The following is a 16,467-nucleotide window of genomic DNA, read 5'->3' on the forward strand; positions in this document are numbered from 1 at the left end:
TCATATGCAGCATGTGATGCCATAAATTTACGGTCAGACATTTTTCTCATCACGTGGCGCTTTGTCCTTAAGCCTTGGAAATATTTTGACTGTGGTGCCCTTTCATTTTCTAGTTGTATATTCATTTTCACGACTGGGTTGACTATAATGGGGTCGCATTTTCAATAGCGTTACTAGAATGGGGTCGCACATTTTCGGATTTTAATTATTTTGGGGCAAGAAAGTTCTTCATATTTACAGGAAACGTACAGTCTAACCGCTCCTTACGGATACCTCTATAATACAGACACCTCTATATTACGGACAGTTCGTTTGGTCCCAGAAATGCCAAAAATCATACATTCCCTACCTCAAAAATACGGACACCTCTGCGGTAAAGCGGGTTCTTGGTTCTGTCCCTTTAATGTCCGTATTAAAGAGGTTTGACTGTACCAGAATATTTGTCCTGTAGGTGAAAAGTAAAGCGTTCTTCATTCAATTTATTAAAAAATGGGTCAATTCATTTAGGATGACCTATTTAAAGGAATGTTAAGGTACTGAAAACGTAACGTAAGCATAATTAGCCAAGCGTTAATAATTAGCAATTCCATATGCAAAACTCTCCAATAAATTATGTACGAAAGTAAGTTGAGTATTAACTTACAAAATATGGCTCGGCAAACACTTACATATTTAGATCTCGTTCTTCCCAGAGGCTGCGTTAACTAGCTTATAGTCGCTTGCAAAATGGCATCAGAATACGCAGATTACATCTTCTACGGTGGAAGTATTATCACCATGGAAAAAGGGAAGCCGTCAGTGGAGGCTTTGGCGGTTAAAGGAACAATTATTTTAGCAGTTGGAAAGCGTGACGAAGTGTTCGCTTTAGCTGGGCCATCAACAGAGTTCGTGCATCTAAACGATCGGCAGACCCTTCTACCTGGTTTCATTGAGCCTCATAGTCATGCTGTATTGATGGCGTCGTTAAAGACGGTAAGAAAGCCAAAGGCTTAAATATAACTTACTATTAAACAGAGAGCTTTTATTTACATGTATTCCACAAGTCATGATAAACGGTCATTAATGTTTTGCTAATTGGCCAGTAAAAGCCAAACAGTTTCCCATTGATAAAGGAAAAAACAAACAAACAGAAGACACAACTTGTTAAGGCCGATCCCGGGGGGGGGGTACTGCCATATATGGGCTATATGGGTATGTGCCGCTGTGAAGGGTATGGTTTTCAAGCACTTTACTCTAGGATAGGATATATAAATCTGAGCGTTTGGGTCTAGAATAGGGTATCATTTTTCAGGAAACTGATCAGTTGGTTGAAGATTTTATCTAGACTGGGGAAACAGCTACTCTAGGATAGGGGGGATTTTGGGAGTTTACTCTAGTATAGGGTAGCAAAATTCAGCTGAACTAACTCTGGTATAGGTCAAGGGTTCCAGGGTCCCAGCGGCACATCCCCACCCAGGAAGTCCTAAAGTGCCCCCCCGGGAGGCCGATACACACGAGGGCTGTTGCTCCCGGAGCATGCTCCAGGCTCATTTTCCACCGGTCAGTACACAAGAGAGAGCGTTTTCAAGTTCGCTTAATTTCCCCCGGATCTTTCTCCCAAATATTTAACCGGTTAAATATCGTGGAGCATTTTGCGGGGTGGAAATTCTGCTCCTGAGGATGAAGTTTATCCTTGAAATCGTTTGTACACACGGAGGAGCTTTGTCCGGGAGCGTGCCCCTGGAACATGCTCCGGGAGCAAAATCCCTTGTGTGTATTGGCCTTTAGGTCGCACAAGAAAGACAGCTCACAAACATGGCAAAGCTATCACGCGCATAAAAAGATAATTATTTTGATCTTTTGATTTGTGTTTTCTAAACAGCTTAGAACACTTAATGAATTACTAGTGGAAAATTCTCTTCTTCTAAAATTTCAGTATTAGAGAGTTTTTCTTAAAGGGGCTGTGTCACGGCAGTCCAGTTCATTTTGTTTAATTTTGTCAATTACTCGCCCTACGTTCGCCCTCAATCGCTATGGAACTTAAAGTAAGCAAAGAAATTACATGTAAATGACAAAATCAGAGATCCGAGACGAACAAATATGTCTCATTAGCATTATTTTTGAAGTTGCAAGTAGCAGGAAGCAACTTTGAAAAACTGTTAGGCTGAACAGTTTTAGAAAACCCTAATTTTAAGGGTGTTCCGAAAACTAAGACCCTCGAAAACTAAGACCTAAGACCTAAGACCCGTCTTAGTTTTCGAGATTACGAAAACTAAGACCCCCTAAAATCGAATCTGTTGAAATATGAAGTCAAATTGTAGCCGAAATAGATCTAATCTGCCAAATTATCTTCTGTCCGATTCTTTCCACCGAGTTTTAGGTCAAATTTAACGATAAATTTACGGTCTTTGTTTTCGTAATTTCGAAAACAAAGACCCCTCTTAGTTTTCGTTATTACGAAAACTAAGACCCCCCACAAAACCAATCCGTAAAATATATATGAATTCGAATTACCACCGTTCAATACGGTGGCCTAGAAGGGTCGCACATGCAAATTAAAAAGGTTGGTGCAAATTAAAAATAGTACATGCAAATTAAAAATTGTACATGCAAACTAAAAATATTACCTGCAAATTGAATATAGTACATGCAAACTAAAAATTTTGCTGCAAATTGAAAATAGAAAACATATCGATGCAAATTAAAAATTAAAAGTCCCGCGCGCGCTGTATGAGCGATGAGGACCTGGTCCGAGCCGTGCGACCTGGTCTTACAGTAAGTCTTACAGCCGTCGGCCCATTCATGTTTCATGTTTGTAATATTTTTAGTTTGCATGTACAATTTTTAATTTGCATGTCCTATTTTTAATTTGCAGCAACATTTTTAATTTGCAGGTAAAATTTTTAGTTTGCAGCAACATTTTTAATTTGCATGTGTGACCCTTCTGGGCCACCGTAGTTCAAAGAATATAATCAGTAAAATAACCAAAACCTATCATCCCCGTGCTGGACAATCCGCTTCTTCTAAAAATTTGCACACATATCAGTATTGAGGCTATAAAAGAGGATGAAAAGCCATAGACTACCTGTGTATAATTGTACACTGAAAATATGCCTTATCCCTTCGATTGGTCAATAATTTTGGTTTTTTATCCATAAAAATCGTAAAATTGGCTTTCCACGTGCTGGATATGGATTTTTGCCTTCGTGTCTCCGCGACAATGATTGCGTTACCTAAAAATCACCCAAGGAGCGTTTTGTTTTGATTGCTTGTCAAGAGCCCATTATGGCTCTTGTTGTTTGTCTATTTCATTTTTTTCTGAAACTAAAACGCAAAATTTTCGAGATGATGCATTGATGGTACTGGAAATTTGTTCATTCATTCATTTTACATTTAATAAGTGATTTTAGCCAGTATCCCTCACAGACTATTTCCCCTTGCCCCTATCCTACCCCTCAAGTACCCTTAGATTGTAACTTTTCAACTGGTTTCCGGTGATCTCCTGGGTGGCAACGTTAAAAAAAAAAGACTCATGAAAAACGTAATATAGCATACACTCTTTTGATACCAATTTTTAAGAAAGCATTTTTTTGGCTATGGCCTGGCCAGAAAAGGAAAAAAAACCCGTATTTTTGTGTGATGTTTAACCAATAACGCCGTTGACCACTTGACGATCGGAATATATTCAGCCGGCAACGAAGGCAAAAATTCATCTCCAGTGGAAAGCCAATTTTACGATTTTTAAGCAAAACAGCTAAAATTATAGACCAATCGGCGGGGTAAGGCATATTTTCAGTTTACAATTATACACAGGTAATTGCTTTCATGCTCTTTTTTCTGCAAATTAAGAAGAAGCCGCGGTTTGTCAGCACGCGGATGATAGTTTTTGGTTGTTTTACGGATTATAGTCTTTGAACGGTCGTTATTCCACTTCATATATATTTTACGGATTGGTTTTGTGGGGGGTCTTAGTTTTCGTAATGACGAAAACTAAGAGGGGTCTTTGTTTTCGAAATTACGAAAACTAAGACCCCTTAACTTACCGTTAAATTTGACCAAAAACTCGGTGGAAAGAATCGGACAGAAGATAATTTGGCAGATTAGACCTATTTTGGTTACAATTTGACTTCATATTTCAACAGATTCGATTTTAGGGGGTCTTAGTTTTCGTAATCTCGAAAACTAAGACGGGTCTTAGGTCTTAGGTCTTAGTTTTCGAGGGTCTTAGTTTTCGGAACACCCAAATTTTAATCCGTTTCAATATTGTTCAGCTTTGCCCGTCCGTGGCATCTGTTGTTTCTGTTATGTTATTTTAACCTTAATTCTTTTAAAGTTTTAAGCGGTTATTTTTATGTTTCTCTTAATTTAACGGGCATTTTGTAATTTCCTAATTTGGCTGAATTTCGTGACACAGCTCCTTTAAGTAACCGACTGATCGTTTCCATAATAAAATGTAATGGCCTCCGATCGGGTAGTCGGCTACACGGCAGTTTTTAGTGTCGCAAGCATCGCTCCTCCCCTCAAAATGCTTCGTTTAAAGTGGAGGTACACTTAGCTCTTCTAGTTGTAGTTTTGTTCGCTACACATTGCACTTCACCTGCCTTGTCCCCAGTCGCTCGTGATGACGTTTTTGGGGGATATTTGAGTTAATTATTAAGAAAAGCGGGGACGAAAGGAGTGATGGGAAGCGAACTGCGTTCGTTCCCATCATACCCCTCTAGCACTTCTCGCTTGTCTCCAGGTTTCGCACTTCTAGCCGGTTACGTGCTCCCAACCAAGCCTTAGGAAAGCCTGTGGAGGAGGCAAGCACTCTATTCCACTAGACAAACAAATAATACAAAACAAGATAACATGTTATACTACTACATGAGAAATTACTGCAATTTGATTGGCTTAGAGGAGTGGTATTTCAGCTTAATTTGCAATACCTACACGTGAAAATTACAAAACTTTTGTGGGTAGTAGTATAAACAAATAATAGCATGATTTGTTCGTGATATTTGGCATAAATACCATTCGTGATATTTCCAAATTGTCTCAAATTTCACTCGCCTAACGGTTCGTGAATTTCGAAATATCACTCGTGGTATTTATGCCAAATATCACTACAAATCATGCTATTACCTATAGAAATTGCATGACCGAGAAACTGAACACTTCTAGGCAATCACCACTAACGGTCATTCATCAGCTATTGCCGAACTTCAACTTCAACTGGTCGCAATTTGAAATGGGACCATTTTGACATTTTAGCAAGAAAAAAATGAGATACCCATTGTAAAATTAAGGAGACTCTTCTTATTAGGGAATTAAGACCAGCCCTAAATGAAAATATAAGCAGCGAAAAGCTTTACTTATACTAGTTTGCATAATTTCATGCAAATTTTCTCATCTGTCACATTTATTTGTCTTTTCCTTCCCGTTAATTAGTTCCTTATCTTCCTTTTTTTTTATTTAGTTAGTTATTTTAATTTAGTTACTATACTCATGTTAACGGTCACTTCTAAAAGATGTATGTTGAAGCATACAAAACGTCAATTTCGATATTATAAAAAGTCAGTTATACAATGCGTTTGTTATTTCTGATGTTTGTAAGCGCAGTTTGTGTGTTATTCCTTTTAAAACTGAGATGGCCAAAAACCAAAAGCATTTATTACATAACAATAACAGGAATGGCAGGAGAAACCAGTTATTCTCTCTTGTCAAAAGCATGACCGTGGGTTTGAGCTTGGGACGACCAACAGAAACATTCGAACCCGGGAGCATCAGATTGCGCTTTCCGCCAGGCTGCCTCCTAATTTATGTAATTATATTAGTTGTATTCTTTTAACCATTTCATAAGTAAGCCACCCATGACCACAGGCCTAGGGACATATCGTTACGTAGCTCACCTGACAGTTATTTGTATTTACTTGAAGCTACTTGACTTCGTTAGCGGTATTTCTCCGGCCTCTTCCGGCCCACGGAACGAAATAAAACCCTGGGAATAAAGTTCTTTTTAAAAGAGAACAACCTTTAGCTTCTAGGGGTGATGAATGGTCCATTTTTTTTTAACTGCTCGCAAAATTTTACCTTTGCTCGATTTGCTCGCAAAATTTAAACGAGTGCTCGCTTGCTCTTGCTTCCCCAATTTTTGCGTTGCTCGCAAGCTCGCAAAGCAAATTTTTTATTTCTGCTCGTTCTTGCAAAAAAATCGCAGTGCTCGGCATGCTCGCAAAGACCATTCGTCACCCCTGCTTCTGGCGTCGCAGTGGTAAAATAACTAACCCCCCAAAAATGTCTTTAACTTTTTCTTTTGACTTTTCCTTCATAAGGAAACAAGCTATCTTCAATCCCGCCTTGTTTCTAATCTTGCAGAGGATTAACGGTGTTGAGAGGTTTGTAAAGATCGACGGGTACGACCATCATTCTTTTGCGGAGATCAAATTGCTAATGGAGAATAAGATCGCTTCACTCGACCCAACCGCCAAGCCTCTACCCTGGGCCCTGTTCTTCGGTTGGGATTCCGAGTTAATTCCAGACTTGCCATTCCTTTCGAAGGACGTCTTAAATGATTTTTCAACTGAAATTCCTATTTGTGTGATTGGACAGAGCGGTCACGTGGCCTGGGTGAATCAAAAGGCTTTTGAGGTGGGTTTTTAATTAATGTATTACAGGTACTCAGTTAAAAAAAAAAAAGATCTCATTTATTGCTTAATAATGTTTTTACTGGCAATTAGAGTTACAAATATACTTACGGAAAACGAAAATGCATTCGTATAAACTTCGCCCGCTCACCATCGAATTATTCACCGCTTTGAGACAAAAATTTGACCGAGTATATTTAATGTGACAATTTTTAAGCCATTAATTAAAGCACTTTTTTGTCTGTACCTTAATGTACTTGTACCAACGAAGACTCAGAATCGTCATACAAGCGAGGGGAGTCGAGTCCTGACAAGTCTCCTCGCTCGTGTATTTCTCTAGCCTGTGCCAGGCTCTCAGATAGTATAGTGCGGACGTATTAAAACGAGCAAAGCGAAAATAAGACGCGCGCGACTTGGAAAAGGGGGCGGTGGCGTTTTTCGCATTTCTTTTACTGAACGACTTTTCACTACTATCTCGGAGCCTGGAACAGGCTAGTATTTCTCTAGACCTCGGCGGGAAGAAATAGATAATCCACAATGGTTTGCCTGGTCTTTATTCACTGTCAGGTTTGTTTCAGATGGCAGATTCCCCAGACCTGATACTTTACCATCCTCGCAACAGTATATATTATAACTAAAGCCTTGATCTTTGAGTCTAACAAAGAAAGAATAGAACCTGTTGTTGTTGACAGCGACTGACCTTTCGACAACCTGTGCGGTAGTCATCTTCATAGCCAACTCCCAAGAGAAACTGAAGACACTGCTTATGCAAAATTTTAGAGTGACAAACAAAGAGCATTATTGTATGTTATGGTATTTCTGGAATGGTCAATTCCCTTTGATGGGGTAATTTTGAAGATATACAGGCTGAAAAATATATCAGCGTGAGGATTTGTTTCCTCGGGACTCCGAACACCACAGTCTTTATATAGACAACGAGGTTTTGCAGTTTATACGAACGAATAAGCATTGATCGGTGAAATGAATCCTCCCTGAAATCAGGAATTCTTTGAGAAGCCAAACAAAGCCTGGTTGTCATTAACCCTTTAACTCCCAATAGTGACCAACATCAATCTTCTCCTGACAATATCCATACGTTGTCAAGAGATAAAATTATGAGAATTAATAAAATGATCACCAAAGAGAAAAGTCTTGATCTTTTATAAAATTACCTAGTCAACTAATTCTTAAAAGATTTGCATAGCGATCAATTTGGAGAATTTATATTGTAGATATTAGGGCTTAAAGGGTTAAAGCCGGCTTAGAATGATACGTAAAAACTATTTCTTTCGCCTGAAGTATTTTTTACTTACCAAGTTAAAAACGCAGATGACGAGACATTCGTCTCTTCAGTGCTTGCATGCGTTTTCCGTAAAATGTCTTTTAAGGCCGTTGTACTTTGTAGTCGTGCAGGGACGGCAGAGAAATGTAGGAGAAAAGTGTGATGCACGTACGGTACAGAGCTATTTTTTTGCTCATTTAACCTATTCCTTTGTTTGAAGTTCTCGTATATCTTCCGAGAAAATTTGTGTCCAAACTAAACCCAGCATTTTAAGTACTAGAGCGATTTTCCTATGACCTTGAAAAACGGTTTCGGTAAGTGTTCGTTATTTGTTTCATCAGCCGGTGGATGGAAAGATCAAAGCATGGACTCTTCGTTTTCCCGCCAAAGAGAAACCCAATATGGAGGAAGCATTGCTCGATTGGCCAATCGTTTTGCAGTATGACGTCAAAGCGAAGTATCGGTTGATTTCTAGAAAATTCTCAGGCATATAATTATGAAGTTTTTTCACCGAGCGTTCGCTTAACCAACCAAAAGCCACGCGCGTTTGTATCCGTTCGATAAACCAATCAAATCGCTCCATTTCCGTTTGTTTGTTGTTTCTGTTTTCAGGGTTCGCGCGTTTTTAAGGTCATACGAAAATCGCTCTATTGTGGCCCTCAAATAATTTTTTTGCCTCTTCCAGATTGCCGGAGTGGACGACAGTACTGAAGATCCTTCAGGGTTTGTAAAAGATGAAAACGGTCATTTGACTGGGCAATTATTTGAGGTCCCTGCAATGAAGAAAATCCTCGGATCCTCACCACAACCAAAAGCTGATCAAATGAAGATGGCAATCGAGGAACAATGGAGAGATTACGCATCCCGTGGCTTTACCACAGTCACAGATCTTCTATTTTGCATGAAAAGCGACGATACCGAAGAGACTAATGTTGCACTTAATATTTTAAAGAGGGTATCAGAGAGTCAATTTTGCCCAGTGCGATTGGCATTATATCGTGCAGTAGATACCTCAGGTATGTCGGCAAACTGCACCCCTGTTTTTTTTTCGTATGGTGGCTTTGACATTATCGCCAGATGCGTGTGACCGTCTCGTTTTCATCAAACTCTTAAGGTCAAGTAATACGGGAAACGTTTAGCTCTCACTAAACACATTTTTGACCAATCACAACGCAGGATTTTCTAGGCTTGCAAGGGGTAATAGGTGCAACAATGCTTTTCAACTTGCAATGCAAAACTATTGCTACATTTCACGTTTTTGTTTTCCACTTTACTGCAGTTTTATGAGAAGAATAAACTCACTCTTAACATTTGGGATTACATCCACTGTAGCTCCTTCGTAAAAATATCAGAAGAAAACAGTTATCCAGAGTAAATCCATACTTCAAAAAGTGCTTCTGCGATTCAGGGCTTCACCCATCACCAGTCTCAGAAAAAAAGGCAGAATCAAGAGAACCAGGGATCACGAGGGCTGGTACACGCAGACTGCCTCTCTAAGTTGGCCAATTACCTGCTAGTGTTCCTCAAGGGTCGACCGTGGCTCTTCCACGTGATGTTCAGGGAGGAATAGGAGAGACGTCACCCTTCACACTCTCGTAAATATATTTTAAATATATTTCCCTCTGGGTGAGGTTCAAAAGACGAGTCAGAGTTCAGATAACTCTGGACAATACAACACAACCCGCAATTTGAAACGCAAAAGGACAGTGTTCTTCTCAAACAACAGCGCAGTTCAGTCTGTTTAAGATGGTATATATTTGAAACCTTATTGGCTAATTATAAGTTTTGAGCAAACAAGGAAATTGTCACCATGACTCTCGGCCTTTTTTATCTTTATTCTACAGACCTCTCAACTGCCGGCGGGAAGATACAACCAACGTTCACGCCAAATGATAATCTTTGGATAGCTGGAGTAAAGGTCATTAGTGATGGCTCACCCCACTGTGGTACAGCTGCGATAAAAGACCCATACCTAGAGTCCAATCTCACCAAGATCCTCGGATTCCAACCCGCACCAAATTATGGTAAAATGAACTACTCAGACAATAAACTAAAGGAAATGGTCAGTTTTTTTCACCAGCTAGGAACCCAGATTGCTGTACACGCTCACGGGGAGCGTGCTATTGATCAAGTGATCGAGGCGTATGATAAGGTAAGAGGTCTGTCTGCAATCGAAGGTATACGTTATCTTACAAACTGGGTCTGAAATGGAGTACAAAAAATACGGGTCTAGACATTGTTAGATTTGCATACATAATTTTGCCTCTTAGAACTGCCGTTTAGGTCTAAGATAGGAAATTCTTTCTTTTGTTGCGTAATAGGGTCGGGCAAGTCACATATTTTGGTTTCACACACGGTAAGGGTCTCCGGAGGTCCAACTAACCCCCTTACCTCCGGATGCAGAATGAGAGATTCAATTTGTTCCAAGGCTTTGGATTGCATTGTCCACCACCCGCGCAATTAATACGTAGCAACGCCTGTTATGTATATGGCTCCTGGCGACGACCGTGCTAGGTAAAGAGAGAAAAGAGAGCGGAAATTCTGAGGTTTTTCTCTCCATTGAAAATTGACTCTTTGCATGTTTTAGGGAAAGTTTATTCTTCTCGGCATTCAGTTAGCCTTGCCCATCGCCAACAAAGTTGACTTATATTTTACACTCATATGTAATGAAGTTAAAATTGAAGTTATTTTCTATTAAAACAGGTTTTAGACAAGAGTTGTAAAGATCCTAATCCATTACGCCACCGAATTGAACATCTCGGATTGTGTACGGTGGAGCAAATTGAGCAAGCAACGAAACTTAACCTGGCTTTGTCTTTCTTTGTGGCCCACCTGTACTTCTACGGAAAAACATACACTGAACACATTTTTGGACCAGAGCGCACAAACCGCTGGACACCCCTCTCGGCGGCAACCAAGGCTGGCCTTCGATGGAGTATTCACCAGGACCACGCGACCTTTCCAGGCACCCCGCTTCCCTTTGCGAATATCAAGACGGCGGTGACTCGTACACAGAGAGATGACAAAGGGAAGGTTTACGGACCAGAATACTGCGTTACAATTCACGAGGCAATGAAGGCAGTAACCATTGACGCAGCTTGGCAGATACACAAAGATGACTGGTTGGGGAGCTTAAAAGAAGGCAAAAAGGCTGATTTAGTCATTGTCTCCGACAATCCTTACACGGTAATAACACTGTTAAGACATTTAGAATGTTTATCAAGTCACATTTATATAGTAAAGGACTAAATATGACGGACGAGGAAAACGTTAATTATCTCCTGGTTAACAGTCGCTGGTGCTCTGTAACAGCGTTACATTCACAACCACTTGCAAATGACTTAACATTAGGAAGATAAGCTGCGGCCAATTTCCCGGGCCGAGTTGATCAAAGCTGGGTCAAGGTAACCCAGGTTAGTGAAAGATTCGAATCCAGATTTGAAAGTTCAAAAAGAATTTCAGTTTTAATTCGTTTTGCCTACAAGTTGATGATTGGAAGCTCTAAAAAAAAAACAGAGAAAATTATCCGAGAAAATGGTTTTGAACACAAGAAAAAGAAACCGGGTTAAGCGCTAATCGCCCTTCCAACAACTGGGCTGGCGGTTTTTAATCCCGTCCCTTACGCAGAATCCATACTTTCTGACCTACCGCTTCTCAGGGTCGGGAATGGGGGGGTCCTGATCCCGCATCCCTAACTTCTGTCGCCTCTACCCGTAATATCGTTTTCCTTTTCTAATACCGTATCCCGTGTCAAGATTTCGACGAATCCCGCTTCCCGGGTAGCGGTCTAATGCGTTGTACCGAATTCTGCACTGTATTTCGGACAAATCCCGGATTCTGAGATGACCCTTCAACCCTCGACCTCACCACCGAAATTAAGCAATACAACCTAACATTTTCTGTGTACGTTTGCGTAGCTAGATGTAAACAATCGAGGGGTTGGGAGAATTGTCGACAGTTAGGCAAAACCCCGATTTCATCTCGAGTTTGCATAACTGTCGAGAATTCTCCCAACCCCTCGATTGTTTATATTAGGCTGATAAAATACAGGAAAAAAGTTTTATATTGCTTTTATAAATTAACTTTCCCTAGAAAAAACGCAAAACTCTTTGTTACCGCTTTGATTAAAAGATAAATTCTCACCAGTCTCGAAGTCTGGTACACGACGTCTTACTCGCGTAATCAGTTCTTGTTTTGCAAATAAGATGCGAAGCTTCTTGAGTGCTCTCCAAACTTTCCAAGTGCATCAATAACTTGATAAACGCACAGCTAAAAGCATTAACCAATTCTTTTATAAGCATAGCTAACAAAAACAATTGCTTATTGGTTAACTGCAAAATTCTCTTTACAAGGCCTCACAAGATTGGCTGTGAAAACAATAGACATAGAAATACAACAATGTCTCTATCCGTAAAACAATGGAGCTGCGTGTTATGGAAAACCAATGAAATTAGAAGTTTTTAGGAGCTGAATACTATCCCAAATTCTCGTAACGTGCCGCCCAGAAAAACAAATGCTTCTTATCAGCTGGTTACAAACACGCCACCAATCGTCCAGTTTGAAGGAAAATTCTTTTTCTCAAACTAACAGTGAAAATTTTCTTATTTATTCGTTAACGTTCAATGGAAACTAAGTAGAAACAAAGGTAAAATAGTCTTAAATTCCACCTAAAGATAAAATAGAACACTCAAATGTTCGTAAGACGACGTGGAGTATGGTTTGGCCCCATTCTTTCAAAACTTGTTTACGTTTTGCTCGGCGAAATCCAGAAAACAAAGAACTTATTTTTTTTAGCGACGACGACTGTCATGCTACGTTAAACTTATCTTTTCATTTACGAACAATGGAAGAAATCTTACATGAACTGGTCATTAAGGCTTCTTGAGGGGACCAGGCAGCAGTTGTTTTTGCGATTAATAAGCTTAAATTTATGTCTTGTTGTTTAATTTGCCTTGTTACTGCAAGAGAAGTTTTCCAGTCTCAGCCGGATAGTTCGGCTATAACAAAAGTACATAAAGCTAGCTTAATTTTTCGCTATTACTTTATAATTAAGCTTATTTTGTTTTCAAGAGGATCAACGAACGTTAAAAACGGGAAGGCACTTTATTTAAATTAGATATTTCCCGACAGAGACCAGTTTGCGGACTCTTTCCGGCTGAATGTCACTCTTTACGGCAGACTTTTCAACGAAGAGGCGGTATAGTATTTGCGAAACCGCTTCACCGCTTTTGCTGTTGGTCTGACTGGCTAGAGGCTCAATTCCAAAAAAGCACTAGAAAGTTCTTAATCATTGCCGTTGATTTTTGAACACTTAGTTGTGAAAAAGAGACGAAAATCCAAGTTCATAAACAAGTGAACTCGTTATCATGAAAAAAAAAAATCTTCGTTTTCGCACTTAGCCTGAATTTCATCCGATTACTTCGAGTCGTTATTACTCCCTCAGTAATAAGTTTCACTTTTACTCATACAACTGTGACCGAACACAAACGCGCGACGTTTGTGCTCAATTATCTCACTGTCTTGGTATATACTAAAACAATTATTCACCTCAGTGTCGGTGGCTAGTGGTGGATATATTTACCTCGCCGCTTCGTGGCCTCGTTAAACCCCCACCTCCACCTCCACTTCGGTGAATGATTGTTATTTATTCACGATGCCCGCCATCTTTGTACGCGCTCTAGGAACGATGGGATAAAAGCTATTCCACCTGGTATTTCAGGGGGTACGAGACACATGGTGGACCCCTCGCTGAAGAAGCAGTTGATACTTGGCCAGGTCAATATTTAACAATTATTCGCCGAAGGCTCAGTTTATATTGTTGAATAATCCCCGAGACGAAGTCGAGGGGATTATTCAACAATATTAACTAAGCCTGAGGTGAATAATTGTTTTAGTATATTCACACGAAGTGATCTCAACAGAATCAGAAAGGAAACCATTAAAAAACGATTAGTTTGATTGACGGGTGAATTTATGCGTGAACACGAAGCCGTAAACAGTGGATGCGCAAAAGTTAGATCTTTACAGTATCTTCAAACATGACGAATGATAGTTTTAATCTTTTTGTATCGAGTTTTGTAAGCTTTAGCATCAACGGTTTAAAAGAAAACGCCGAAAATTTAAATTACTACCCAATTCTAAGAAGAAAAGTAGAGCTTATTTGTTTCTGTCAACTCACCGTGAATGAGAAAGTTTTGTTTGTCGCTTCTTGCAAATGCTGTCAACAGCGGCTGCGATCAAGGTGAGCGTTGTTCATCCCTCCAATGTTCTTTGCCTTGTTAACTTGCTGGCACGTACAATTTTCGCAAATATTTGCCTTCCTCTTTCCTCCATAAATTAACTTCTATTTATAGGCAAAACTGAGCTGGTCTTGGGAGAAAATCCCGAAATCACAAAACAGTGACAAAGCGACCTCGTTTTCCTCTGTAGTGGTAAACGTAGCTTCGAGCGTACAAAAAGTCAGCTACAGTAAACCACTTCACAATAAATCGCGCTGTTTGAACACCATGAAGTCTTTTCTTGCCTTCAAAGTCATCAGCACTTGGATATTCGTGTATTTTCAAAAAGGCTTTATTACGAAACTTTGGCAAAACACCCAGTTCACGACAGCGATTTTGTTCTGCTTTATATTCACCGCCTAGCGCGGTGAATATAACGTCATAGTCCGAGATAGCTAACCACCAGATTGCTTGAATTACCAAGATCACTGAGTGTGTATATACTAAACTAATAGACTCGTTTTTTCTTTCTTTCTTTCTTTTGCTTTGGTCAAAAGGTGGATCCGTTCAAGTTGGAAGATATCGAAATCCTAGACACCTACATGAATGGCCGGCGGACAAAATGTAACCTCACCACATGAGTTCCAAGTTGTTTTTATATGTAATATAGGTATTCTCAAAAATACTTTTATTAAATCATATCTCAAAAGTACAACTCCGCCGTATTGTACAGTTCCTTTGAGCGTGATTATATTTTGGGACGTGAGTTATTGATGAGTACACGGAGAAATGTATTAACAAATGAATTAGACTAGCGCCCCAGAGGAACCTTTCGCAAATATTCCTTGATTATAGCCTAGTGTTTTGCCAGTTTCACTTTTACTCATACAACTGTGAATGTAACTCAGTGTGTTGAATTCAAAACAAATCTATTGCATTTTAGCCGGTAGTAATGATACTCAAGGATATTTATATTAATTTGACCCAAATTGAAGCCCTTCCAGTAAAGGCGGGGGGGGGGGGGGGCGTTTAACCCTATTCAGACTGGGCTTTTTTGGTCAATCTGTGACTGGGGGGGGCTCCTCGGACCCCCCCTCTGTATCTCTGGAACCAATAATGCTAGGGTCATGAAATTTACACACAATTATCATCTCCGTACAAAGAAGCCCCACACCCAGTTTTGACTTGCCACGCCCAATGATGACGTCATAGTGACGTCATATTCCGATTTTTCAATGTTAATTATTATTTTTCCACTTAGATACGTAAAATATCAATAATATTGGTAAAGTCATCTCTTTGTTATCCTTTCTTATGAACTAGTAACAAGGAAACACTTGTACAGCGAGAAAAAGCAATAGGAAGCAATAAAATTTAAAACTCGAAATGGTTGTCCGCCATCTTGAATCCGCCATCTTGGATCCGCCATCTTGGATTTCCGTTTTTTTGTTAAAATTATAATTTAAAGCAACTTTCAAAGGGGAAAAAGCTCAGAATGTATAAAAGAAGTATCAAACTAATTTTTATTACCCAAACAAATGACTTTGGAAGTGTTATTTGGAAAATAGAGCAGCATATTTGTCAAAGCAAAAAAGTGACAAATTTTACCCCATCCCTCCCCCCCAAATATTCGATGTTGAAACATTTTGATGTAATTCAAAAACTAGTCCCAGGCAAAGACCATTTTAAAAACAAAAAGCACTCTAAGTGTAAAAACGCGATCTTAAAACAAAAAAAATCACCAATCCAAAACCTGTGTCAGAAACTGGTTGCCATGGCAACATGATTAATCACATGGACATGGTAATTATACCAAAATGTTCCTAGATAAATTTTAGGAAAAGTCAGAAAATTTGAACGTCATAGTTCTTTCGGTGTAGGAGTTATCACGATTTTGCCGGAGGGGGGGTTCGGAAAGCCCCCCCCCCCCCCCCCAGTCTGAATAGGGTTAAAACACGAAATGGCGAATAGCCCAGTCAATCCAGGCATTTTTGAGGCTCAACATCAAACTAATTGCAACAGAATTGTTTTCAACGCCATTTAGGTAAGAGTGGCCTATCTAGCAACATATTAAAAATCCGCCAAAACCCGTTCGGTGGAACATGTCAAAATTAAGCGTTAAACATTTTGAGCTTTTAACACAGGGCACCCACGTTAGTTGAAATTATACGTCCAAACAATGCGAAAAATGTGTTTGTTACTTTTATGGAAAAGTGAAAGAAGAAAGAAAAACTGCTACCTACTTTTCGGTGATAAAAACGACGTGTTCCCTTTTTTTCGAAAATAATTAATATTTAACACGGTTGGCTTTCGCACAGGAAGCCCATGCTTCGCTCAAGGAAACCCAAAATAACAGGCTGAA

The 16,467-nt window shown here is 39.6% G+C and overlaps 2 protein-coding genes across 3 annotated transcripts; both read left to right on the forward strand.

Annotated features, from left to right (window-relative positions):
* The first annotated feature begins 660 nt into the window (after positions 1-660).
* LOC140949594 (exoenzymes regulatory protein AepA-like) lies at positions 661-8,974 on the forward strand. The gene is made up of 3 exons (XM_073398752.1): positions 661-972; positions 6,337-6,609; positions 8,573-8,974. Exons 1-3 carry the CDS (start codon positions 727-729, stop codon positions 8,972-8,974), a joined length of 921 nt encoding a protein of 306 aa, XP_073254853.1. The 5' UTR covers positions 661-726.
* Positions 8,949-14,846, forward strand: LOC140950583 (putative amidohydrolase YtcJ). 2 transcript variants are annotated; one of them, XM_073399823.1, is made up of 4 exons: positions 8,949-9,482; positions 9,732-10,039; positions 10,591-11,073; positions 14,663-14,846. In XM_073399823.1, the coding sequence occupies exons 2-4, from the start codon at positions 9,917-9,919 to the stop codon at positions 14,744-14,746; spliced, it is 690 nt and encodes a 229-aa protein (XP_073255924.1). In that variant the 5' UTR covers positions 8,949-9,482; positions 9,732-9,916; the 3' UTR covers positions 14,747-14,846. The 2 variants fall into 2 exon arrangements, with proteins under 2 accessions (XP_073255924.1, XP_073255923.1); XM_073399822.1 differs by lacking the exon at positions 8,949-9,482 and having other exon boundaries at positions 9,637-10,039.
* Positions 14,847-16,467: the final 1,621 nt, after the last annotated feature.

Source organism: Porites lutea, chromosome 10 (genome assembly GCF_958299795.1).
Source record: "Porites lutea chromosome 10, jaPorLute2.1, whole genome shotgun sequence".
Taxonomy (NCBI): domain Eukaryota; kingdom Metazoa; phylum Cnidaria; class Anthozoa; order Scleractinia; family Poritidae; genus Porites; species Porites lutea.

Coding starts and splice junctions, on each gene's coding strand:
- LOC140949594 (XM_073398752.1), top strand. CDS start 727: ATGGCATCAGAATACGCAGATTACATCTTCTACGGTGGAAGTATTATC. Junction 973..6,336: donor TGATGGCGTCGTTAAAGACG/GTAAGAAAGCCA, acceptor CTAATCTTGCAG/AGGATTAACGGTGTTGAGAG. Junction 6,610..8,572: donor TGAATCAAAAGGCTTTTGAG/GTGGGTTTTTAA, acceptor TGCCTCTTCCAG/ATTGCCGGAGTGGACGACAG.
- LOC140950583 (XM_073399822.1), top strand. CDS start 9,698: ATGACTCTCGGCCTTTTTTATCTTTATTCTACAGACCTCTCAACTGCC. Junction 10,040..10,590: donor TGATCGAGGCGTATGATAAG/GTAAGAGGTCTG, acceptor CTATTAAAACAG/GTTTTAGACAAGAGTTGTAA. Junction 11,074..14,662: donor TCTCCGACAATCCTTACACG/GTAATAACACTG, acceptor TTTGGTCAAAAG/GTGGATCCGTTCAAGTTGGA.